At 40.2% G+C, this 27395-nt stretch overlaps 1 protein-coding gene and 1 pseudogene across 1 annotated transcript in view; one reads left to right on the top strand and one right to left on the bottom strand.

The window, feature by feature from the left end:
- Positions 1-19429: 19429 nt before the first annotated feature.
- The window catches only part of Pip4p2 (phosphatidylinositol-4,5-bisphosphate 4-phosphatase 2), a 50639-nt gene continuing 42673 nt past the window's right edge, over positions 19430-27395 (bottom strand). The window contains exons 6-7 of the mRNA XM_028780321.1: positions 22268-22358; positions 19430-21015 (exon numbers count right to left, since the gene is read on the bottom strand). Coding sequence (XP_028636154.1) covers positions 20872-21015; positions 22268-22358 — 235 coding nt within the window. The 3' untranslated portion in view covers positions 19430-20871. The remainder of the gene's footprint in view (positions 21016-22267; positions 22359-27395) is intronic.
- Positions 23918-24628, top strand: LOC114631943 (annotated as a pseudogene).

Genomic DNA, 27395 nt, shown 5'->3' with positions numbered 1-27395 from the left:
GAAAAATAAAACATTAAAAAAATACCTTGGAATATATCTCAAGGGTAATATTTTTGACTCCTATATGCAAGGATCTAGGTTAATTCCCTAGCACCTACCAAAACAAAACAAAAATACTGTTCACCAGTTCAAAGTATTCGGCACTAATAAGAATAGAAAGAGTTCACATCCATGGCATGCATAATAAACCACTTACATACATGTCATCATTACAAACAACCCTCTAACAGAGGAACCACTCATAGAACTCAGCCATAGTAGTATGCCCTATAATCCACCACTCAGAAAACTAAGGCAGAAAGACTGCAAGTTAGAGGCCACACTGGACCACCTAGTTAAATTCAAAGCTATCATGAGGTACCTGGCCCATAACTCAAAATTAATCATTTCTATGTAAGCATGCCTTGATTCATACCATACCTCTAACACCTAGCCATAGCCAGTAGACAATAACCATCTTTATTTTCTCAGTTTGGTGTAAATACAAAAATAACTTGCATAAATCACTTAGGATACTGCTATTACATAATACAGTAAAAAGTATCTGCTATTCTCATTTTATACTTAAGGTGTAGATAATGTAGTGACCCAAGATCAACAAACTGTGAAACGATAGCGAGGCTTTACCTATGCTAGAAACAATACTCTAGGGCAGTGGTTCTTAACTGGTGGGTTGCGCCCACTGTGGTGGTAGAATCACAGGGGTCACAAATCAGATATCCTGCATATCAGATATTTACAATTCTTAACAGTAGCAAAATTACAGTTATTAGGCAGCAACAAAATAACTTATGATTGGGGGTCACCACAGCATGAGGAACTGTATTCAAGGGTCACAGCATTAGGAAGGTTCAGAACCACTGCTCTAGAGTCTAACTGTTGCCTCAACCTTCTTAATAAGGCTTTTTCTATTTTCCAAAAACAGTTCTATAACCTCTTCTAATCCAGTCCTTATTACACACATTGCAACTATTAACCAAAGTTTAAATTTATTCTTTGAGAATGTCATATACATTTAATGATATGTATATTTTCCTATTCCCCTGCAACACTGCCTCCACTCCCAGTCCCCCACCAACTATTAAATTCCAGTTATCCCTTTCAGGAATGCATCTAATGTGAGCCATGCCTTCCTGATCATGGAATTTAGAAGGCTGCTGAATGGCCTAATGTTATTCTGTTTCACCGTGGACAGAAATCCCACTATGACTCTAGACTCTTTCTCTCCCTGCTCCTCTTATCCCACGTGGTTACTCATCTTTCAGGACCAAAATCAAGGTGCAGCTATTTCCTTACTGAGTATCTTTGACTCTAGCTTAAAGCAAAGAAGTGTTTTAAAAGCTGTCGATGTTCTAGTAAGTAGTCAAAAGTAAAATAATTCCCACTGCCCTTACCTTCCGTTGCCATTGGTTCCCACTGTATTTCATCTATTCCCTTTGCATACAGCATGTAAATAAATTACATGCTTATTTGAATATACCATTTATTGGATGAGACCACAGAAGATCTCAATTGTCTTGTCATCCTGTTATCTATAACATAAATAGTTTTGCTATGTAAACCAAGTAAATCTAAGACTTTCTCATTATAACTAAATTTTTATGGTACACTGCTTCCTAAATTCTAGTGTGCATCAAAGTAAGACAAAAGTAGGACCCTGGTTAGCTTTATACTGGCCATCTAAAAATAACTATGACCGTAAGCACACTGTAAACCCTATTTACATTTCCTCAAGTATAAAGGCATAATTACTAACGACTGTTTTGTTCCAAGATGCTTTCTCTTGTTTAAAGGTCTCTGGAAATATGTAATTCTAACATTACAATAATAAATACAATCTCTCTAAGTCAGTCATGCTAACTAACCTCAGAGTTACTTTTTCCTGAAATGTGTGGATAAGCCAACCAGCTTATCTATCTTGCTTTCTTATGTTTCTGCTAACTAGTACTGTTTTAATATAACAATTAACCTTCTAAACCAGCCCTTCTCAACCTTCCTAATGTTGTGACCCTTTAATACAGCTCTTCATGTTGGTGACTCTCAACTATAAAATTATTTTTGCTGCTACTTCATAACTATAATTTTGCTACTGTTTTGAATCATAATATTAATATTTTTGGAAACAGGTGTTTGCCAAAGATGTTGTAACCCACTGTTTGAGGACTGCTATATATCTAAACAAATCAACACTGTATTTGTACATAATACACCAGTGATTTAACAGGAAGCGAAAAAAAAAAGCCCAACTACATATTGATTATTTTCTATGTGGAATGTTTAGAATAACGGTCAAGAACCCTCTGTTGTGAATTATTAGTAATACATGTTTCTTTACTTAATGTTTACCCTAACAATTCTGATGAGGACTCTAATAACATCACACAGTAACTTTCCACCCTGTTTGCCATATGAACCAGTGAATCGGAGGACAAAAGAATACAAGACCTTGGCACACAGCTCCTTGTTTTCCATTGCTCAGCTGAAACTGAGGGGTAGACTGTGAAGTCTCTTCCAGCTGCTGAGCAAGGCAAATCCATACTATTCAAACCGGGGAATTGCAAGAGCTGGGGAGTCACAGATTTTCCAAAACAATAAATATAAAAGAAAGCCCCTTTAGTGACACCTACCTTTCAGTTGGCAGTACGAAACTGAATACCTAGATCTTCCACATTATTAACTCACAGCAGTCAAGAAATTAGAAAATACGTGCGACTCATACTTTTTAATATCTTTTCTTTGCACAGTAACCTCTGTTTGCACAGACATTACAGGGAACGAATTAAAACTCACAATGCATAGTGCGCTTATCTTTTAACTAAAGGGTTAAGTATTTACAAGCTAATCACCACATCAAACTGAGCTTTAGGGTGCTGAGCAGAGGAGACTCCATTTAGTTAGCTGGACTACTGAGTCTATGTATGAAATAACTTCAGATTTTAATGCCTGTGCCATCTGAGAGCTTAAAAGTTTTCTTGATGCTGCCATTAGGGACTCATCTCACCAGCTTGTATAAAGGACCACAGCTGCATAGGAAACAGAATCTCACTGATAGCGCTGCACAGCATGGGGGAGACCAAGAGAAAGTTGTCTTTTAAGATGCAAATACAGTTTGTGACCTAGATTTTTTTAAGGTCATTTGGCATAATATCTCAAAATATTCATTCAAAATATATTCAAATGGTTGCTAAAGCTGCTTTCAGGTTTCAAAAAATGTATTAACTTGAAGGCTGTGCTGCTTATGAGGGAAATCATAGGCTAGGGACGTCAGGAACCTTGTGGCTGCTATTACACAGGCACCAAGACTAGCTAGATCCAGGTCCCTCTTCTGTTTTGCAGAAGTTGTTCTCATTAATTCTGAAATTACAAATTAACTAGACTTTTCTAAAATCTAGTACAATAAGCACATAAACTGATCAGTTTGTCTGCAGTCAGTATTGAGCATAGGTGCCTTAAAGTAAAACACCATTTTTTTATCTGCTACTATATCCTATAGACCTTATGTTACTTCATTTAACATTGAACTATACATTAACGGTTCAAAGCCATTAGTCCCACCTTACAGATAAGAACCATGAGATTCAGAAACCCAACTCTCTGTAGCTAGTTACGCAAGAAATGAGGATTTGGCTACAAAATTCACCCGTCTCTGAAGTTGTTCTTTGTTCAGACATTTGACTCCACTGTTACATGCAAGTACTTCATGTACTGATGAAAAATTAACTAGGAGACATACATGTTAAAGCCTCGGTGAGTACATTGTGTATGCTAACATTTTCATTTCCTTAATTTACACTTTTTCTTAGAATATTAGATTACGACATGTCTTCTTCATACTAACCATAATGTGGATTTGAAGAGTCATAAGGCTGGGGGTGTGGCTCAGGTGGCACATTACTTGCCTATCATGTATGAAGCCGTCCGTGGGTTTGATCTTCAGCATAAAACCTGGTATGACGGCTCACACCTATAATCACAGCACTTGGGATCTGGAACTCAAACTCATCCTCAGCTTCAGAGTGAATTAGAGGCCAGCTGGGGCTAGTTAAGCTGAGTACAAAAATTAACATCTCCCTTTTAAATTCTGGGCTCCTTGGGGCTAAGGATGTAACTCGGTGGTAAAGTGCTTCTCTAGGGCGTGTGAAGTCTTGGATTTTAGTCCCAGCGCTACTAAAATAAATATACAGAGTTCTAGTACATTTTTTAAAGGAGCACTTATATTTACCTTCTGTATATTTCCCACATTTAAAGTCGTTAAGATTTAAATTCAATTTCCTACTTCGAAATTTTACACTTCAAAGTATACCTTAAAAACCGAACGCAGCTTATTAAGAAACAAAAAACCAAAAACCCTCCCCTGATAAAACAGCCAAAAAGTAACAAACTATAGATGGACGGGCTAGAGAATCCATTATTAGGTAGCGAAAACATACACATATTTATATTCCATAAATCTAATTGGTCTATTTTAAAAAACTATCCAACAGCTACATGAAGCATCACAGTTTTCGTACTTTCTCTATAAAACCAGGAGAGGAGGACTAAAGGAGGGAGGTTTGTTTGTTTTGTTGCTTTTGTTTTGAGCATCTCTCAGTAAAAGCCACAATTTAAGGCTTCGCTGAGACAAGCGGTCCAGGCAACAGGTGTGCGTGGCGTCAGTCGAGGACGGTCTCAGTGGCGGGCACTGGCGGGCAGCTGCGGGCGAGCGGGCGAGCCGGAGACGGCCGAGGTCGCCCTGCCTCCGCCCGTCCTGCCCGCTCCCCCGCGGTGCCCGCAGCCCACCCGGTGCCCGGGCTGTGCGGGCGGCCTCCCCTCACCTACCGCCTCAAGACCCAGGAGGGTTTCCGGCGCGGCGTCGCGGCGCTCAGCCCAGACACGGCGGCCGAGCGCCCGGCTGCCGTCGGGGAACGGCTCCCGCCGCGCGTCGCCTCGCGGCCTGGATCACCGCGGCAGCCGGCTGGGGGCGGGGCGCGGGCCTGGGCCGGCTTGGGCGGGCGGGGCTGCGGGGGCAGGACCGTTAAACCGGCGGCGCGCGCGTCCGGGGCAGAGGCTGCGGGGCGGTGAGCGCGGCGCGCGCACGGCGGGCGGCGACCTCTCGCGGGGGCGGACGGACTGGCGAGCTCGCCCTCGACGGGGCGCCCGCGCGAACCGCCTCGGGCTCCGAGGTCCGAGGTCCTTCCTCGTCGCGGGACCGCCAGGCAGACGGTCTGAGCTGCGTGGTGGAGCGGAGGGGTGGGAGCCAGCCCGCCTTTGTGAGGGAGGCCGACGCAGTGGGAGAGGCTGGGTCTGAGGAAAGCCCTGTCTGTGACCCAAGCTCAGGAGCAGGCGCCCCAATCCTTTGTTTTCCTGTTTAAAAGGGCTGAGAGCAGGCAGCTCTACCTAATAGGACTTGTAGATTCCAGCCGTCGACCAGGATGGTGGTGGAGAAATGGTGTCTGTCCAGCAGGAATACACATTTTCATTATAGTACCTACTTCTCTGTGGCCATAACCAAAAACAAACAAAAACAACAACAAAACAAACAAAAAACACCAGGAAAAACTAACGGGAGGGTCTGTTTTGGCTCACAGATTGAGGGTGTAGTCTACGAGGATGGTGAAGATGTGACAAGAGCAGGAGGCAGATGGTCAAATGAAGCAGAGGTCAACACCAGCTCACGTCCAATCATTCAGTCCTGCAAGCTTTTCTCAGCCTCAACCCAGTTTAGAAACCTTCCCTCACAGAGTACCCTGAGGTTTGTTGCCTAGGTGATTCTAGATCTTAGTTACCAATATCACACTCTGCAGATTACAGTCCTGAAAGGATCAAAATTAGCTAATCAAAGTCAATTTGAATACAAATCCATTCTTTACCATCTTCGGTCTCTTGTGAATTTTTTTTTTCACTGTCACCTCAGGATGTCCATAGGCCTATGATGGGGGCCGTAAAGATGTCTGTGTGTATGTGAAAGAAAGGGGGGGGGGCAGAGAGACAGAGACAGAGACATGGGGCAATGGCGGGGTACAGGCAGCTCTCACAGGACTTAATACAAATGGGAACAAAGTCAGTTTTTGTGGGCTTGGGTAAGAACTGGACTAGAACATTCAGGAGTACAATAGAAAGATGGCTCAGCTGTTGCTCAGGCCTAGGCAAAAGTTTTCCTGGGAGGGCAGTGCTTCCCTTGTTTCAGTTACCTGGAAGAAAAAGGAAAGTACAAAAGGGACAATATTTTTAGTGCAGAGCAAGCAGAGATGGACAAAGAGGAAAACTAAGCAAGGAGTGATTTAAATCCAATTCTGAGCCTTTATTTAATGGTTGATCTTTTTAAGTGAAATTTTTAAGACTTTAAGACAAATGACATAATCAAAATTATTTAAGAGATCATTCTAACTGGCATGGAGGGTAGGTGTTGTGGGTAGGGGCAGACACAGAAACATAGGCCGTTTGTAGACATTTACCAACACTGCAAGAAGAAATATGTCTGCATTAAGGATGGACGATTATAAATACTGTATTTAATATTACATATATGAATATTATATATTATCTAGTTGTAGAGAGAGGGAAAGAGAGATCCTGAGGAAGAAATAGTACGTTTATTGGCAGTGTGGACGGGAAAGGAGAATGCAACACTAGGATGTCTTGGTTTCTGACCCAGGATGAATTGGGTCAGCACTGGTGGTATATATGTATATATGGACTACAGAGGCAGGCTTGGGGAAGAAAATGAGTTAAGCCGAGATTTACACAGATGAGGTTATAATGGGCTGTTTAGTTTGCGATGTCAAAATTACACAGAAAATGTACACTAGTGCGTATAGCATATGCATACACATTTCATAAGCATTATAAATTGGAGAATTAAGAAAAACAGACCAGTTTAAGAAACTTTAAGAAAACCTTTGCACATTTCAGAAGAAAGTCACCGGACCTGAATCACTGAAATTTGGGGGCAATAACAAATCTTTCTCATTTAATTGAAGTTCATTTTTCCCCTAGTGTGAGGGGGCAGGGAGACTGGGAAGGCTGAAGCACATTTATCAAGAAGAGAATAGGACCCATGGACTAACACGTAGAGTGTGGTATAAGTAGTGGAAGTGTTCATATGAAATCGAACTATTACAAAGAAAGACACTGTTGAAGGGCCAGGGGGAAGGCCCAGAAAAGGGTCCATGAGGAGAATTTTCAAACATAAAATGTTTTATCCATTAGAAAGTTATACTCATTGCAATGACAAGAGGAACACAAAGGGATATATATTTAATTATTATATATTGTATATAGTTATATAATATATATTACACACGTATATATAAATGAAACAGGAATCAATACAAATAACAGCAATTCAATCCTACCGAAGCATAAAATACAAATGATTGCTTTGTACATTAAGCTAAATAAAGATGAGAGATCGTTTATTCCTTTATACTGAAATACATTAAAGGATTTAAGGTTCAGTGTGATCATTTGGAAAGTGTAAGGGTGGGGAAGAAATTGGGGAGATGGTAAGAAGGACCCAAAGTAAGATGTTTTTACAAATGCCTAAGTGACACATAAGAAACCTTTGCACAAACAATCGTGTTCATGAAGAAAGAAAAGTGCTTGTGGCCAATAGCACGCTGACAGATGCAGACAGTATGAGGACAAGGCATGAACAGTTCGTAACTATTGACTTGGGCATCGCAATGGATATAAAAATAAAGCCTTATGGTTTCCCTGAGGAAGCACAGGAATCGGCAATAAAGGAAACGAAGGAAGTAGAACAGAAAAGAATGGGATGGATGTTCCAGCAGAAGCAAGGAATTGCAAGTCTACAATCCAGATTCTCAAGATGTGGGCTGGGACCCACAGGGTCACCCAGCTAACTGTGGGGACCAAAAACAACTGGCAACAGCAAAGGTTTTTGAATGCACAAGGACCAAAAATTCTTTCACAATGAAGCATTATCTGGCCGGGCAGTGGTGGTGCATGCCTTTAATCCCAGCACTTGGGAGGCAGAGGCAGACGGATTTCTGAGTTCGAGGCCAGCCTGGTCTACAGAGTGAGTTCTAGGACAGCCAGGACTACACAGAGAAACTCTGTCTCAAAAAACCAAAAAAAAAGAAAAGAAAAGAAAAGAAAAGAAAAGAAAAGAAAAGGAAAAGGAAAAGAAAGAGAGAGAGAGAAAGAGAGAAAGAAAGAAAGAAAGAAAGAAAGAAAGAAAGAAAGAAAGAAAGAAAGAAAGAAAGATTTTCTGAGGTGCATGTGGTAGTGCTCACCCATGTTGAATGTACAGCTATGCCTTAGTCTCAGTTCTGAGCACACCATGTGCACACTGCATGCCCAAAAGCCACAAGTCAGTGAACAAGACTCTGGTATGCTTTGGATTGTAATTCTTTTACCACACAGAAAAGTTTTCTGTTTTGGGGAACTGGAGAGAAGTTTCCACAGTTAACATGTACTGCTCTTTCAGAAGACCTGGGTTCAGTTCCCATCACCCACAGCAGGTAATTCACAACTGCCTGTAACTCCAGCTTCATATCTGATACTTGTGACATTGCCAAACATGAGCACTCAGATGCACAAACCTACACACAAACACATACCCATAAAAGTAATATTAAAGTTTTCTGCTCTTATGCATACAATAGCTAGGGAGCATGCATAAAATAAATATATTTTAATTATATTGCATTATAATTTTTATTTTAAATTTTGAGTTGCTAATAGAGCTGTATAGAACATATCAACGGGCTGCTGAGGTGACTTAGTTAGTGAATAAAAAGCACTTGTTTTGTAAACATAAGTGCCTAAGTTTAGATCCCTGGGAGTCACATAGACGCCAGGAATCGCCAAGTGCTCCTTTAACCCCTACACTGGGGCACTGGGCAGGGGCAGGGAGGGGTGTAGAAGGATTGCTGGCACTGGGTGGCTAGCCAGATTAGACAAAAAATACAAATTCCATGTTCAGTGAAAGACCCTGTCTCAAAGGGATAACGTAGAGAGCGAGAGAGCAAGACAGTTGACAACATTCTCTGTGTCTGTTGTGTGCATGGGTGCATACAGCTACACACACACACACAGACACACACACACACCACACAAACCAATACTTTGTCTTCATATTGGGACAAAAAAGGCAAGTATTGAAAATAACTCTAAATATATTTCTGCCATGCTGTACTATGTATTTCTGCAAGGCATCATTCTGTTGTCAGTATTGACAATTATGGAATCAAATATGATCAACTGAAAATGTTGATGTTCTGGTTGGAGAGGGGAGGGGGAAGGAAAAAGGAGAACATGATCAGGTATTGGGGTTGGGGAAGAAACTGGAGAGAAGCCCTGAGGGCCAGCCGAATTAATGGAAATATGCAACCTCTGGAGGTAGGAAGTAAGGGGGACCCTCTAGAATATACCAGACACCTGGGAGGTGAGAGACTCTCAGGACTGAAAAGGAAAGACCTTAGATGAAATGCCCCTCCAGTGGGGAGGGGAACTTGTAGAGTCCACCTCCAGTAGAAAGACAGGGCATCAAGTGAAGGGATGGGGTTGGATCCCACAGTCAAAAGCTCTAACCCAGAATTGTTCCTGTCTAAAAAAACTGCAGGGACAAAAATGGAAAAGAGACTGAGGGAAAGGAGGTCCAATGACAGGCCTAAATTGGCATCTATCTCAAGGGGAGACTCCAAGGCCTGACACTATTACTGATGCTATGTATGGTATGCTTACAGACAGGAGCTTAGCCTGACTGCCCTTGGAGAGGCCCAACAAGCAGCTGACTGAGACAGATGAAGATACTTACACCCAACCAATGGACTGAAGTCGGGGACCCCTGTAGTTAAATTAGGGAAAGACTGGAAGAAGCTGAGGAGAGCAACCCCATAGGAAGACCAGCAGTCTCAACTATCCTGGACCCCGAGATCTCTCAGATACTGAGTCACCAACCAGGCAGCATACACCAGCTGGTACAAGGCCCGTGACGCATATACAGCTGAGGATTGCCTGGTCTGGCATCAGTGAGAGATGTGCCTAACCCTCAAGAGACTTGAGGCCCCAGGGAGTGGGGAGGCCTAGCGGGGGATGGGAGATGTTGGGGACAACCTTTTGGAGATGAGGGATGAGGAATGGGATGAGGAACTGCTGGAGAGTGGACCAGGAGGGGGATAATGACTGGACTATAAAATAAGATTAAAGATAAATTTAAAAAAAGAAAGAAAAGAAAATGTTGATGTTCTGTGTCATGTATTATTAAATATTCAAGCTTTAATTTTTATGTAAAATAAGCAAATCCATTTAATTAATATGAAAATCACTTCATCATTAGTAAGTGGTATATTTTTATGTGTTTTAAAATACAATTCTTCATGTTTTATGTCAGTAAATGTTTTATTTGTATGTTTATTTTATATACCTATAGAGTCAGTATCATGAACATTTCTCAGAAGGAAAGGATTCACGACTGGAAAGGTTTCAGTGGTTCTGCTCTAGACTACAATACTATGAGAGCATTCACATTGACATTTAACTCGGTGTCATGTGATAAGAATGAAAACCACATTCTGAAATCTCCATTGACTATGAAGATGTGAACAGAGACTTGTGGATGGCAGGCAGGTGGTAGGCAGAGAGGAAGCTACTTATAATGAATAAAGCAAGTGTGACTGAAGAGACCAGAAGAAAAGCATCACATGGACCTCCATAACACGTGCCCTGTTACAAAAGGCTTACAAAAGTCTCTAAGATCACTCAAATGCCTAACACCTAAAACAAAGATGTGTTTGGAATGGAAATATCAGACATTCAAGATTCTGAGAAAATTTTACTGACATACCAGGGCACTGTGGATGGTTTAAATATTTTTATGTGTGTGTATATGTGTGTGTGTTCACTAGCACATGCAATCTCACACAGGCTTGTGGGTATTCTCAGAGGGCAGTGTGCTTATGAGTTGTTCAACGTGGGTGAGCAAATGTGAGTGCTGCAGCTAACCATTGAACTGATCAAGGGGTTCCTAATGGAGGAGTGAGAGAGAAGACTAAAGGAGCTGAAGGGGTTTGTGGGCCCAAGGGGAGAGCAACAATACCAACCAACCAGACCTCCCAGGGTCTAAACCACCAGCCTGGGAGCACATAGGGAGGGACCCATGGCTCCACCTGTATATGTAAGGGAGGATGGTCTTGTCAGCATAGGTGAGAGAGGGAGGTCCTTGGTCCAGTGAAGGCTGGATACCCCAGAGTGGGGGAATTCAAGTGTGGGGAGGTGGGAGTAGGGGGGGTAGGTGGGGGCACATCCTCATAGAAGCAGGAGGAGGGGGGATGGGATAGGGAGTTCCTGGGCGGGAGGGGGGAGCAGAAATGGGGTAAGGGAATAATATCTGAAATGTAAATAAAATATCCAATAAAAAAAGGGAGAGAAAAAGAAAAAAAAAAACCATGAGTGCTTACACAGACTCTAGGCCTTTTTAAGAGGTAATACACTCATCCACTGAGCCTTCTTTCTAATTCCTTTCCATAGTTTAAATGCAAACACTCGAACAGGAATAGGCCACTTATAAAGTGTTCAAAAAATTCAACATGAGCAGAGTTTGTTAGAAAGCTACCTCAACCAATGCTTGACAAAACAGGGCTGCAGTAGATCAAAGCTCTACCTGCAAAAGTGTCAAACGATGCGTCCTTCAGGGGATAGGTCTTTAGCTGCATCTGACACAATACTGAGAGGCAGCCTTCAAAACAGTAAAGGCTCACTTTTTCTTTCGTTTTTTTCAATTTTTTTCTAACGTATTTCATTTCAAGCCATGTACATTTAGCAAAATATAAACAGGATACAATTTAAATGTATAAGTCAGCATGTAAAATTAACTGAAGACATTTACAGACTTGTTTTTAAGCATTTTGGGCTCTTTTATAAGTATTTTAACTATCATTATAAAAAATAAAATTAAGTTAGGTTATTTAAGGCTCAATCCATGTCAGTTTTCTCATATTCTACTCAGTCTTCCTATTATTTGTTAGTTATTGAAAGAAAGTATGTGAAATAAATTAAATGATTTAAATTTGATGTGCTTATATATTTCAAATTCATAGATTTTTGATCTTTATTATGTTGGAAAAACTTTCAATAAACATTCTCATTAACTTTGATAAAAAGAGGACATAAGACCCAAAAGTCATTAGCTAAAACATGAAGACAGTAAAATCCCATACAACAGAATACAGGTGAAACAGGCTGACCGATGCCAGCTGGGACTATCACTTAGTCGTCTTCAACAACTTAACCTCTTCAGAATCTCATGGGTGGGGTGGACACTTAATGTGTGCACATACGTCTACATAAATACACATATATATGAATATATATTCACACACATGGAGTGAGGCTCAATCTGCACAGTATTTCAAACAGAGTAATACAGAAACATATCAGAATTACCTAGCAGTGATTCTTTGAATGCAGATTAACTTAAAATCAGCCTTTGAAGGGCTCTGGGAGAGCATGTCCATGTTCTCTGTAACAGAGCCGATTTCCCTCCTTGGCTCCTGTAAATTCACAGCATGTTTAGAGACACTAGAACGGTACGCAGCTGTGTCATTACTAAATTCTTTTCTCCTAAAATAACAGGTATGTTCACAAAAGATGCTCAGAAGAATGTAATCAGGACCGGTGACATGGCTCGGTGGGGAAAAGTGCTTGCTGCACAAGCCAGATCTCAGGAGCCGAGCCACAGAATGAGGAACAGTGTTGACTCCCAAAGCTGTCCTCTGACCCCATCATATGAACAATGACACATGGATACACACACACACACGCACACACACACACACACACCAATAATAATAAAATACTTTTAAAAAGAAAAGTTCATTTCCCCTCTAAAAATAAATGGGATTTTTAGCACTTTGAGCAGCAGGGGGCGATCGAGTTCTTCGTTTGCTAATTAGGTACTAGGAGGCGGTCTTTCTGCAAACATGCCAGTCCCAGGCTCACTGGGAACTGAGACATAGGATACACACACAAAAATGAAGTGATAATATAGGGCAAAAAATCTCACAATTTAGAACAGATGGCAAGTTTGTAGTAATTTATTTAAGACCAAGCTTTAATAGGTATAAAAATTTAAATGAAAGTTAACGCATGCTCTCATACCATACTTATTGACTTGATAAGTGCAAATTTTAAAATCTTTAAACTTTCAAATATTAATGTGGTTAAAAATGTTCAAATCACTTGTTTCTCATCATCCAGAAGTAATGCTTTATTATTTTCCTTAGTATTTAGAGTATAGATATACTTTCCCTAAAACACATCAAAAAGCAAATATTATATTGTTTATAACTGGATTCAAATGTTAAACATTTTATGGTTTTATTCATTTATATTTTATTATTTTATTTATTAGGGGTTTTTAAAGTTAGATTTCCCTGTGTAGCTCTGGCTGTCATGGAACTCTCCCTGTAGAACAGGCTGGCCTAGAACTCACAGACTCACAGAGATCCACATGCCTCTACTTCCTAAGTGCTTAGATTAAAGGCTTGAGCCACCATGGCTAAGCTTTATCATGGTTTTAGTGGTGGATTTTTATATCTCAGGTTAAGTGTGCCATAACTGATCGAGCCCAACCTACTCTTTTAAAAAAAAACTCATTAGTTCTAATATTTACAACAGAAATATGATAAGCATCATACATATACAGACTTGCTCTTTGGTGTACAATGTATATGTATATACATTATGATACCAGAGAATATGGGGAACAGGAGACTGAGATTCTCATGTTCTAAGAATCCTTGGAATATTACTGATCTTTTTCAGTTAATAGAAAAAATACTTTCTCTTTGGTTCAATTTACATTTTCTCCTAGGAAAACCTGTGCCTGATGGGGCAGAGGAGCTGGCTCAGGGTTTAAGGGCTCACACTTCTCTAACATCTAAGTCTGATTCCCAGGATCCATCTCTGTCAGCTCACGACTACCTGTAACTCCAGCTCCATGCTATCTGACAACCCTATATTCATGTGTGTGTGCACACATGCATGGTTAAAAATAAAAAGTAAGTCTATTTAAAAAGCAGTAACGTGCCGGGCAGTGGTGGCGCACGCCTTTAATCCCAGCACTTGGGAGGCAGAGGCAGGCGGATTTCTGAGTTTGAGGCCAGCCTGGTCTACAGAGTGAGTTCCAGGACAGCCAGGACTACACAGAGAAACCTTGTCTCGGAAAAAAAAAGCAGTAACTTTTTTATTGGTTATTTTATTTGACTTTCCAATGTTATCCCCCTTCCCTGTTTCCCCTCTGCAAACCCCCTATTCCATCTCCTTGCTTCTATGAGGGTCTCTCTCTTCCACTCACCGCCTCCCATCTCACCACCCTAACATTCCCCTACTCCAAGGGCCTCCCCTCCCGTCGATGCTATAACGCCATCCTCTGCTACGTAGGCAGCTGGAGCCATGGGTCTCTCCTTTTCTGGTTGGTGGTTAAGTCCCTGGGAGCTCTTGGAGGAGCGGGGAGGTCTGGTTGGTTGATATTGTTCCTCCTATGGGGTTACAGTCCTTCCCCTAACTCTTCCATTGGAGTCCCCAAAGCAGTAACATTTTTAAAAGATATTCATGTTTACTTTCAGATTTCTTTTATTTACTATTTAGGCAAGTTCTCACCATGTATCCCAGGCTGGCCTGGATTTGCTATGTATAGCAGGCTAGCACCAAGCTCACAGTCCACCTGCCTCTGTTTCCCAGGTGCTACGATTAAGTATGTGCCACCAGAGTGGCTTAGTTCTCCTCTTAGGAATCCCTTCTTCATGCCTTGAGACCCTTCTTGTATCTCAGAGATAGATTTAACTATTTTGAAAAATACCTTCCCCAATTTGTCTTTTGCTTTTATTTGTAATTTTTTTTCCCACACACTAGTTTTTGAAGTGTGGGTCATTTCAATTGCTTCCTATACCAATCTTTTACATGTTTTGGTTTTAGGTACTATTTGGATTTTTTTTTCATTAACCTAAGATTATCATATGTACATTATAAATACTGTAATTCAAAATACCAAGTACTGACCTGGAGAGGTAGCTCTGCAGCTGGAACACTGGCTGCAGGGGGCACCCAGGAGGGAATCATCCAGCTCAGAAAAGGTCTACCCGGGATCTCCAGGCAGAAGTAAAGGCAAAGTTCCCTTAAAGCACACCCAACAGTAAATTGACCCTGTCTCCTGTGTTCCATTTTCCAGCACGAGGAACGCCGGGTAAGAGCACCCCATGCCTCACATCCCCTGTCTGCCAAATTCTCTTAAAGCACACCCAACAGCTTTTACACAATTCCCTGCACTCCACAACTCTACCTGGTTTCCTGGAGGCCCACTGGCACCAGAAACACAAGGTAAGATCCCACCCCAAACCTTTGCCACCACACCCTGTTAAAACACACCCAACAGACTTAAACTGCACCCCACCCCCTGGATTTCATTTTTCATTTTCTAGTCCATAACTCCACGTGTTTTCCCCCAAGGTCCCTTTGGCACCTGGAATCCCAGGCCACACTGGTATTAAGTACCCCAGAGGCAAGGGTAGCCCCCCAAACCCTATGGGTCACACAGGCCACAAAAATCCCAGGGGAGACACCCTACTGGACTTGAAGACTCACTAGTCATTACAACCCCAGGCCGCACAGGCCAGAAGAGAGAGAAAAAACAGAAACCAAGGTATGTGTGTGTGGAGGGGGGAATCCATAAAACACTCATCCAACAAAGATAAACTCAGAAATCAGCATCTAAACCTAAATTCTTAAATTATTCCACAAAATAAAAACAAAAGGAACACTATCAAATTCATTTTATGAAGCCAGTCACCTTGATATCTAAACCACACAAAGATTCATCCAAGAAAGAGAATTTCAGACCAATTCTCTTTTAAACATTGATGCAAAAATATTCAATAAAATACTTGCAAACTGAATCCAAGAACACATCAAAAACATCATCGACCATGATCAAGTAAACTTTATCCTACAAATGCAAGGGGTGGTTCAATGTAATCAATCCATCAATGTAATCCACCATAAAAACAAACTGAAAGAAAAAAAATATGATCATATCTCATTAGATGCTGAAAAAGCTTTTGACAAAATCTAACAGCCTTTCATGATATAAGTATGGGAGAGATCAGGAACACAAGTCAAGTGCCTAAACACAAATAAACCAATATGCATCAAGCTGATACACAACATCAAAATAAATGGACAGAAACTTAAAGCAATTCCACCAAAATCAAGGACAAAGCAAAGCTGGCACTCCTCTCACTGTATGTATTCAATATAGTGCCTGAAGTTTTAGCTAGTATGCAAAAGTGATCCCCAAAATTCTGTCAGAGAAATCCTCTACCTGATAAACACCTTCACCAAAGGGGCTGGATATAATTAACTTTTTATACAACTGGTAAATGGGCTGAGAAAGAAATTAGGGAAACAACACCCTTCACAATAGCCAGAAATAATATATCTTGGTATAACTCTAACCAGTCAAGTGAAAGACCTATATGACAAGAACTCCAAATCTTTGAACAAAGAAACTGAAGACGATACCAAAGATGGAAAAATCTCCCAAACTCATGGATCCATAAGATTAACATAGTAAAAGTGGCCATCCTATCAAAAGCAATCTACAAATTCTACTCAATTCCCTTCAAAATTCTGACATAATTCCTTACAGACATTGAAAGAACAATACTCAACTTCATTTGAAAAAAAAAAAACACCCAGGACAGCTAAAACAATTCTGTACAATAAAAAAACACTCCCAATTTAATTTCAAACTGTACTACAGAAACAGAGCAAAAGCAGACAGGTTGATCAATGGAATAGAACTGAAGAACCAGAAGTAAATCCACATACCTATGGACACTTGATTTTGACCAAAAAAAAAAAAAAGCCAAAATTATACAATGGAAAAAAGAAAGCATTTTCAACAAATGGTGTTGGTCTAATTAGATGTCTGCATGTAGAAGGATGCAAATAGATCTACAACTATCACCCTGAACAAAACTCAAGTCCAAGTGGATCAAAGACCTCAACTTGAAATCACATACACTAAATCTGAAAGAACACGGAGAATAGTCTTAAAAGTGTTGGCACAGGAAACAACTTCTTGAACAGAACGCCAACAACTCAGGCACCAACGGGCAAACTCAGGCAACAATTAACAAACGGGGACTCATGAAATGTAAAAGCCTCTGTAAGGCAAAGGACAGCATCATAGGACAAAATGGCAGCCTACAGAATAAGGAAGATTTTCACCAATTCCACATCTGACAGAGGGCTGATATCCAAAATATATGAAGAACTCAAAAACAATAGACATTAACAAAACAAGTAGCCCAGTTAGAAAATGGGGTACAGATATAAACAGAGAATTCTCAGCAGAGGAATCTCTCATGGCCGAGAAGCACTTATGAGAAATGTTTACCATCCTTAGTCATCAGGGAAATGCAAACGAAAACAACTCTGAGATTCTATCTTGCACCCATCAGAATGGCTAAGATCAAAACCTCAAGCAACAGCTCATTCTGGTGAGGATGTGGAGCAAGGGGGACACTCCTCCATTGCTCGTGGGAGTTCAAACACTTGTGGGAGACAACCACTTTGGAAATCAATTTGGCTGTTTCTCAGACAACTGGGCATAGTTCCACCTTAAGACACAACAATGCCACTCTGGACATATACCCAAAAGATGCTCCACTGCACTAGAAGGACACGTGCACAACTATGTTCATAGCAGTTTTACTCATAAAAGCTCTAAACTAGATACAACCTAGTCAACTGAAGAATGGATAAAGAAAATGTGGTAAATTCACACAATAGAATACTACTCAGCTATGAAAAACAATGACATCATGAAATGTACAGAAAAATGAGTGGAACTAGAAAAAATCATCTTGCGTGAGATAACCCAGACCCAGAAAGACGAACATGGTATGTGCTCACTTATAAGTAGATATTAATCATAAAGTATAGGTTAACCATAGACCCAAAGAGGCTAAGTAACAAGGAGGGGCCAAGGCAGGATACTTGAATCTGAGAAGGGGAAGGAGATTTGACATGAGAAGTGGAGGGAGGGAAGTGGATCAGGGAATGTGTGGGGGTGGGAACAGGAGGGATGACGAGGAGAAAGGACAGAAGAACAGAGTATAGGGAGAGAAACATCCTAGCTAGAAACCTAGTACAATGGAAATTCCCAGGAATCTATGAGGGTGGCCCTAGCTAAGACTCCTCGCAGCAGGAGATATGGGATCTGAACTGGCTATCTCCTATAACGAAGCAAGACATCCAATAGGATTGGAACACCAACTCAGCCACAAAACCTTAGAACCACAATTCGTCCTGCCTAAAAAGGGGGCAGGGGTAAAAGATGGAGCAGAAATTGAGGGAATGGCCAAACAATGACAGACCCAGCTTGAGACCCAGGCCATGAGAGGTACCCCACCCTTGACACTATTCATGATATCCTTCTATACTTGCAGACAGGAACCTAGCATAACTGCCATCTGAGAGGCTTCAACCAGCAACTAATGAAAACTGATGCAGAGACTCATAGAGCCTGGGGAATCCTGTGGAAGAGTGGAAGAAGGACTGATGGAGCCAGAGAAGTCAAAACACCAAAAGAAATCCCACAGAATCAACTAACCTGCTCCCACAGGGGCTCATAAAGACTGAACTTCCACCCAGAAGGCATGCATGGGATGGACCTGGGTCCCTGGTACATACATAAGAGTTGTTCAGCTGAGTTTTCATGTAGGACTTCTAAAGCAGGAGCTTTAAACTTCACTGCCTACCTTTGGATCCCTTTCCCTTAACTGGGCTGCCTTGCCTAGCCTCAAAAGAAGATGTACCTAGTCTTACTGCACCAGATATGCCAAGTCTGGTGGATACCCATGGAAGGCCTCCATTTTCTGAGAAGAGGTGGAAGTATGGATGCAGGGAGGGGAGGAAGTGAGAGGGAAGGACTAGGTAAAGACGAGGGAGAGGAAGCTGTGATGGGGATGTAAAGTAAATAGACAAATTTATAATAATAATAAAATATAAATACTGACCCAAGTATATGTAAGAACTAAAAAGAATCCAGTTCCCCATGCATATTCATTCTTTCCTTTACAGTGAGTACTAGGAAGGGATCTAAGTGGAGATGAACATATCAACAAACTGTCACATATATTCCGGAAGGATATTGTCAAACAGCACATAACACAATGTGAGATTTCAAACCAATAGGAAAAAGATGAACAGACACCCCGCGCTGTTACAGAGTACTGTCATTAGGACAAGACACTGATTATGTTTTACTGAATATAAAGTGTGCTAACAATACCATAGCATGCCAAATAAAAAATTAAAACATAGTTATGAAAACAGCTTTAAAAAGATGAATAAACATTACGCAAAAATGGTCTTTTACTTTTAATATGAGTATTTTACAGCAAGAACTCAAAGTAAATTTTGGAATTTAAATCTTACTTTTATTAAGATGAAATAGAGCAAAGTGATTTTCGAATAATAATCTTTATTAGCATATTTTCAAAGGTACATATAATCCTGAGCTACTTCATTTATACATTTATCATTTTCTCTTTGAGGTGTACATGTAGTTGACTCCAACTTCGCAGTAAGTACATTTTCATATTAATCAGGAACATAAATAATTTAGAACATTAGTCTTGTCCCTTGGAATCACCTACTAATGTACTCAGGACGTCTCATTGTCTAATTCTACAATGTGAAAGAGTTTAGACCACTGACTCTCAAGGAATTCCTTCTAAACTGCAACACTGGGCAGTGCAAGAGCTGAGTCCACGAATCCCAAGCAAAGTTTTGGACGACAATGAAACTCTTTATCTCTGATCCATTCTCTTGAAGAAGTTGAGTCATTATCTGGCCAGGTGAGAAATGGTAAGAGAATCTCTAACTCTAACATTTCAGCTAATGCAAAAAGTCATAGGTTCTCTTCTCAAGAAAGCAAGTGTACACATATCTCAAGAAGAAACATTTACCATGATCTAATGAAAAGGATTGCGACCCAGTGTCAACGTGTCTTTGACGAGATGATGAAGTATTATAAAACATGTTGTCTGAAATACTTCCTCCAGTCTATAAAGGAATACATTCAGCAGAGTAACATGAAATTCCATAAATCCAGACCAGATTTTTTGTAAATGCTAAATAAAAAAGACAAAACTGAAAGGCAAAAAGTCCTGTAACCTTAGAGAAAAGACATTTATCTAACATCTCCAAGTGTGGACTATAAGTTCATCCTAGGTATTTTAATTTACTACCAAAATATTGTATCTTTCTACAAACAACAACAGAAAAAAAAAAAAACAAGCGTATAGTATCTAGAAATGTTTCTCTGACAAGAATGTCAAGTTTTTCAAAGTACACTCAATTTTTTTTTTCCTGAATAAGGTAGCTATACTCTTAGGTTAAAATTACAGTAAGCAGTTCAAGCAAAAATGCATATTGCTTAGATTTGTAAAGCAAGCAATTCTGTTTAAAATGTAAGTATAAATGTGAACCTATTGTAGAAACATTTATAAACACTTCGTGGGAATAGTCCCACATCAACAAGTAATGGAACAACTGGTTGAAACACAATGAAAGACTGATATTAGATATAACATGTGAGGACAAATGCAAAAATACCTTTATGATTTAAAAGAACAAAGACACAGCTTTATTTTTCCAAGTCTGAAAACCTAGCAGCAAAATGAACTTGCATATAATGTACTTCAGTGAGCATCTGTTCAGAAAAGACTCACAAAGTCTTGAGACTACTATACAAACCAGGATGGAATCCATTTGTATAAGTGATTTGAAGGTGTCCAGAGAGCTTCTCAAGGACTTCTGCACACTCTCACCTGCATCAAGGATTCACGAATAGACTTAAGCAAAACCGTGTTCTGGATAACTGACTCTGATAGCGCCCCAGTAACAAGCTCGGATAAGGCAAATCAAACCTAACAGATAAGCAATTGCCCAAGACACATAGGTTGCATGAAATCGCCTTGAAAAATCTTGTGTGCCAACCTGAAACAAAAAATAATATTAAAGCATGAGATTAGAAACTTTAAGGAAACGTCTCCTTAGAAAACATGTGTTGGGCTTCCTGTTTGTGATTATATAAAATATATCTCCAAACTGAAGCCACTAAGTACCTGTAAGACTGCATGTAGCTCTTGACTATAATTGACAGACAACACTGATACTTGTATAACTACAAATTTTATGAAGTAAATAGAGAAGCACACTGCTGGACACAGTGGTGCATCCCTGTAAACCACATAACTCAGTATCAAAAAGGAAGAAAAGTAAAGAAGAAAATTCATGTGAAGTTATCTTTGTAAGACATTTAGTCTATGTAAATATTTACTCCCATGTTGGGCACTGCTAATGATATGGGACCAGGTATAACCAAGGAGCACAGCACACAGAAAGCAAAGATCCACTCCCTTGCTTCGTCTGGACTGATTTTGACGCCAACTGTTCAACTTTAGCCTCCTCTGAAACTAACCCATCTTCAAACGTTGTTTTGAATAGAAGATAGTTCATGACCATGAAAAGTTGGTTCTGCCAACTCAACAGAAGTAAATGCGGTTTTGACAAAGAAATAGTGAATTTCTCAGTGCTAAAGACTTTCAAATGGGCACAAACAGCCTCTAGATAGGCAGACTCCATTAGGAATGATACATGTACAATAAAATTTGACTTCATAAAGTTAATATAATGTCATAAAATCTTTTATAAGGCTGAAGAGATGGTATGGTTAGGAGTACTGACTGCTCACCCAGAGGACCTAGGTTAGATTCTCATCACCCACATCAGAACTCAGAACCATCTGTAACCCCAGCTTCGGAGAGTATGACACCTTCTGCTGGCCTCCATAGGCACTAGGTATATAAATAGTGCACAGACATGTACACACAAATTCCTACACACATAAAATCAGGTAAAAATAAAAGTTTTTAAATAACTGACTAATTGAAAATAAAGACATATCCAAGGATTGGATATCTGACTGACCAGAAACTCTGGAACCTGTCATGCTGAGTGATGAGTAACTTGGGAATCTCTGATGGGTGTCCCAAGTCTCACCACAGACTAAAGTTGATAAACACGCAGAAAGAATTGTAACAGCAGTGTTCAGTCTCTTGGCATAGGAGAGTACACCTCTAACCCCAGTATTTGGGAGGTAGAGGCAAGAGGACCATGAACTCAAAAGCCAGCCTCTGCTACATGAGCCTCTGTATCAGAATGAAGAAACAAACAATGTGGTACTCACAGTTAATCCAACTGCAATGAAAATGCAAATCATTCCAATGGTGACATATGCACAACAGCGTCTCCGGGGAAGGGCACTACCCACTGAGGAGCTGCAAAGAGCAGAGTAGAGGGACACACTAAGTATCTCTGCAAAGATTCCCCATTGTGTCATCATGACTTCTCATGTATGGCTTCGAGTACTTAATAGCGTCATGTGTTTCTTCAAATTGACAGACAGTATTATAAAATGACATTTTTCAACAAATGACAAAAGCAAATGGTGCCTTGCTCACTGACAATACTCATAAAAATAAAAAAGGTAAATTAAAAAAAAACCCACTGTGGTCCCTGATCATCCTTTAGATAAATGTCCATATCCCAAAACTTTTTTCCGAATGGAGAATAAATGTTAGCTAACAAGTAGCATTTGGCTTGCTTATGGTTTATGTTTAGTGCAGAAAATCTTGGAAATAGAAAAATGAGTGAAAAGGGAAAGTATGTATATAATTCTACTACCCTAAAACAGTCCCCCAGTACCCTCGTGTGCTGGTCTTTATTCTGACCCATAGGTGGCATGGACGTTTTCCTGTTATCAAGCACTCGCATAATGGAGTTCTGATACGTAATCAACAGACTCAACTATTCCCCAATCACTTACAATGGAAGTATTTTCGTTATTATAAAAATTGTCATCTAAAAAACATTTAAAAAGCATTGTGCTTACTTTTTCATAACTTTCTTAATGTTTTAGAATTAGAATTATGACAGTGCAGGGGTTAAATTTTTAGGTTTCATAACACATAGTGTTTAAGAGCCTCCGGGAGATTCACTGAAGCATATATACTGCTACTGTGCTTCTCAAATGAAATCCAAAATCTGGTAACATTTACCTACTTCCACCTCAAATGTTGGTAGTTTTCAAAGTGATGCAAGTATAACAGAGATCAAGTCTCCCAAGCCTCATGGGCACTGCTTGCTAATCTGCATATGTTTTTTTAATATATCCCACATGGAAGACACTATTAGTGAATGACAAAGTATCACCTTCGCATGGCCAGTGCCAAGACCATGTGTAATTACTCAATGGTTGTCTAGTAAGTAAGTGAAATGCAGGAACAGGCCACAGAAACAAACACACAATACTCTAAAAAGGTTTGCATAATGCAATTTCCTTCAATACTCAAATCTTCCTAGAAGCTAATGAACTTTGCTGCAAATATACGCATCACCAATTTTCCTGAACGAAACATTAACATAAATATCTGGGTGCCCCAGGGACAACAGACACTGTGCAAGCAGCTGTCTGAAATCAATAGAGGAGAGAGTTCAAGCCTTTATGCTCTATTTGGCCTTAGACTGGTTTTGGTTTTATTTCTTATGTATCCTATGAGCAGGATTCTCGCCTTATAGCTCAGAACTAAGTGTTGTTTCTCATTACGACTACTTGTCTAGCAATCTCTGGAGGTCTCTAATTCACGACGCATGAAACACAAAGTAAACTCATTGGAACTGAGCATTGAAGAAGTCAAAGATTCTAAGTGAACCTTAGAGCTGCTTTTCCGTGCACCAAAAGAGTAACTCAGTTACACTAATCTTATATGTGAATTCTGTTTAGAAAATCCATGTCTTTAAAGTTCCATGGGGACTGTAGTTCTTCTGGTGGTGCAAAATGGCGCCCGGGCGACCGTCTTCGAGGTGGCGGACGGAGGATTTGCGTGGGGAAGGGACTCCTCAGGTCAGATTTGGAAACCAGAATGGGAAACGCAGGACCTGGCAGCCGAACCACCAGCAAGCCTTCTTGGGGAGCGTGCGCGAGGGACAAGGTTTTGCATTTCGGAGAAAACTGAAGATCCAGCAAAATTACAAGAAATTACTGTGGAAGGTGAAGAAGGCACCAACCCCACAGAAATCCCAGTTCACAGATCATTACCCAGAGCATCTGAATCACCTCTATCTAGCCGAAGAAGAACGACTCAGAAAACAGCAAAGAAAGGTTGCCCTGGCTTTGTCAGAAGAACAAGTGGACCAGCCTTTGCCTGAAGAGGAAGGCAACACTGAGCAGACTTTGTCTGAAGAACAGTCGAGTGTTCACCAGCCTCAGCCAAAAGAGCTGAATACAGTAAATTCTGTGACTTTTCCAAAGAAAAAGAAAACTTCAAACCAAAAGGCACAGGAAGAATATGAACGAGTTACAAGCGAAGTGTGCTGCTAAGAAATTCAAATTTGAAATGAGAAAGCAAGAGAGAAGAGGCTCAAAGGCTCTACAAAAAGAAAAAAAATGGAAGCTTTCAAAATCCTGAGCAAAAAGACTAAAAAGGGCCAGCCGAACCTGAATTTACAGATGGAGTACCTTCTTCAGAAAATACAAGAGAACAGTTAAACTGGACACTTTGTTTCTAAAGGATTGAGTTCTGACTGACTGTTGCATCCTTTTGGATGTGTATCGGGAGCCAGCAACAAATGGATTGCTGAATTAGTTTTTATTTTTGTGAAAGAAAAATTTGTGTGTGTATATATATATATTTTCTCACAAAAAAAAAAGACTTTATCCTTAAGATAATTAGAAACTTCCATGAGGAATCTGTATGAAATAAACTGCATAAACTGCTTTGAAATAGGAGGCCTGAGCTCACAGTGAGATATTTCAGTGACGTGAACATGTTTCAGTTGGCTACTGGAAATTAAACTTAGGTCCTTGCACTGGCTTGGCAGCTGAACTAACACTAAAACTATGTTGTAGCCCCCAGGAGTTTTGAGATAGGGTTTCCATGCAGTTTATCTCTGCTGTCAGACTGGTGCTCTTCTTGCCTTGGCCAGGAGGACTGGGATTTCAGACCTGCACTACCAGCCCTGGGAGATTATTGTTCAAGTTCATTTTAATTAAGGGAAGGAATGACTCACCTTTGGAGTAATTTATAAATTTATAGTACATGGTATAGGAAAGTGGATTTTCTAGGCTACCTGAAAGTTTGTATCTCCATAATAAGGTATACCTAATAAATTTGATTTATGGATTGAAAAAAAAAATAAAGTTCCATGGGGGAAATCTGTATTGATAAGAGACTATCTGGCTCATTTGTATTTTCATAACAAGTACTTTCTTAACTGTTATCTTATGAATAGAACATTTTCTTAATATTTTGTTACTATAACCACTGCACTGAGCACTACTGTGTGTCATTAATATGTATGAGAATTCCTCAAACATATCCCAAGAAAGAATGTTGGGTTATGTGGTTATGTTGTAGGCATATCTTTAACTTTAACAAATACTAAATTCATGTCACCACCAAATTGTATGAGACATGCCATTATTCTACCTAAATTCTTGCTGGCACTACAACAACACTTAGTATTGTTTTTATTTACCATGGCCAAGAATGGTTTTTAATTGTAGTTTTGAATATGTATAATCCTTTTTATTCTAAAAGGTTAGGCATCTTTTCAACTGCTAATTGGCCTTTTTAAATTTAACCCGGTGTTCATGTCTTTTAACATCTTTTGATAGTGTTTTCAAGTGTTATTCATAGCTACTGCTATGAATAAATTTAATGCCAAACAATTTTCTTCATAGTTTCAGATGAGGTAATGGGGAAGGTGGGTGCTGCAGCTTGAATATTGCTTCTTCCCTTCTGAACCTCACCTTGGAGTACAAAGTTCACTGTGAGTTTTTAAGAGGATGGGACTTGAATTGGAAGAACGCATGGATGTGTGGCTTTTGAAAGATGATTAGGATTGGACAGTCACTACAGTGAGACCCCCACAAGTGAAACTTGTTTCGGTTTGTTTTTAAAGAACAGGCAGAAAAACCAGAAAGATAAACATGTGTACATTACTGGCCCTTTGCCATGTGAAGCTTTGACACCCCAAAATTCTGCCAGCAGGAAGGCTGACACCATATGTAGGCTCTTAACCCTAGATCACATAAGCTAAAATAAGCCTTATTTTTCTTTCTTTTTATTACACATGAAGCCTTAGCTATTTCATTATTGCAATACCAAATGAACCAAGACAGTGAGGTTTCAAGACAGAGTGAGACTGAATTAGATAGAAGGATGACCCATTTTACTTCATAATCATAGCCATGGTTCAAGTATGGAGAATAAAGAAAAGATATGACCAGAATTCTGGCTGCACTTGAATGACAGGGTAACATTCACTGACATGTCCATCATCTATAAGAAATGCTGGGGTGCAGAGCGTGGTCAGGAAGTTGTCCAAGGTGTTTTGATGTAACTGGATAGTAGAATGAAATAACTGTAGCTGAGCTTGTGAACAGAGACTATCTACTATCTACTTACATCTGAAGTTTGGAGAGACATCTGGACTGATCTGGTTGCATACAGATAACAGTGCAACACATTAAAAACTCACAAGACATATACTGAATTCCTGCATTGGAGAGCTCCAATATGTAATAACTTAAGAAGAGGAAATGAAACCAAGAAAATTAATAACGAAGGAGTGTTGCCATGGGTGAAAAAAAAAAACTCAGAAGAAAGCAGCTTCTTATAACTAAGAGCAGAACAAATTTAAAAATTAAACATAAAGACAAATGAAACAAACACCAGAATGGTAACAGCATGATCAAACTTGCTCTGAGGACACAAAACAGACAGCGGTGTCTGGCTGACTGACAGCAAGCTCCAACTGAGTGTGAATTCCCTCACAGCACAGTCAGTGGCACCTAGAGAATAACAGCCATGGCTTACTCCAGAGACAATGAGGTGTACCTTGCACAGAAGACACCTTCTTCCCTCTAAGAGGAGAGTGGCCATAGACAAAGACAGGCTTATAGATAGGGCTTAAAGACAAAGGAGTGCACAGGCAGCTTCCATCACCTCAGAGAGATCTAAGGCAGCCCATCAGCAGAGAGCAAGGGGACTGAAGTGGGTACAAAGAACAACAAAGGCCTAGATGTAACTGTTTTGGACGGTGGTGGTAGAAATTTAAGAAGGAGCTGGGCAGTGGTGGTGGCACATGCTTTTAATTCCAGCACTTATGAGGCAGAGGCAGGCAGATCTCTGAGTTTGAGGACAGCCTGGTCTACAATGTACGTTCCATGACAGCTAGGGCTACCCTGCCATGAAATAGGAAGGAAGGAAGGAAGGAAGGAAGGAAGGAAGGAAGGAAGGAAGGAAGGAAGG

The sequence above is a fragment of the Grammomys surdaster genome, unplaced genomic scaffold, assembly GCF_004785775.1.
Source record: "Grammomys surdaster isolate TR1022 unplaced genomic scaffold, NIH_TR_1.0 97, whole genome shotgun sequence".
Lineage (NCBI taxonomy): Eukaryota > Metazoa > Chordata > Mammalia > Rodentia > Muridae > Grammomys > Grammomys surdaster.
This window is presented reverse-complemented; position numbering and strand designations above follow the sequence as displayed.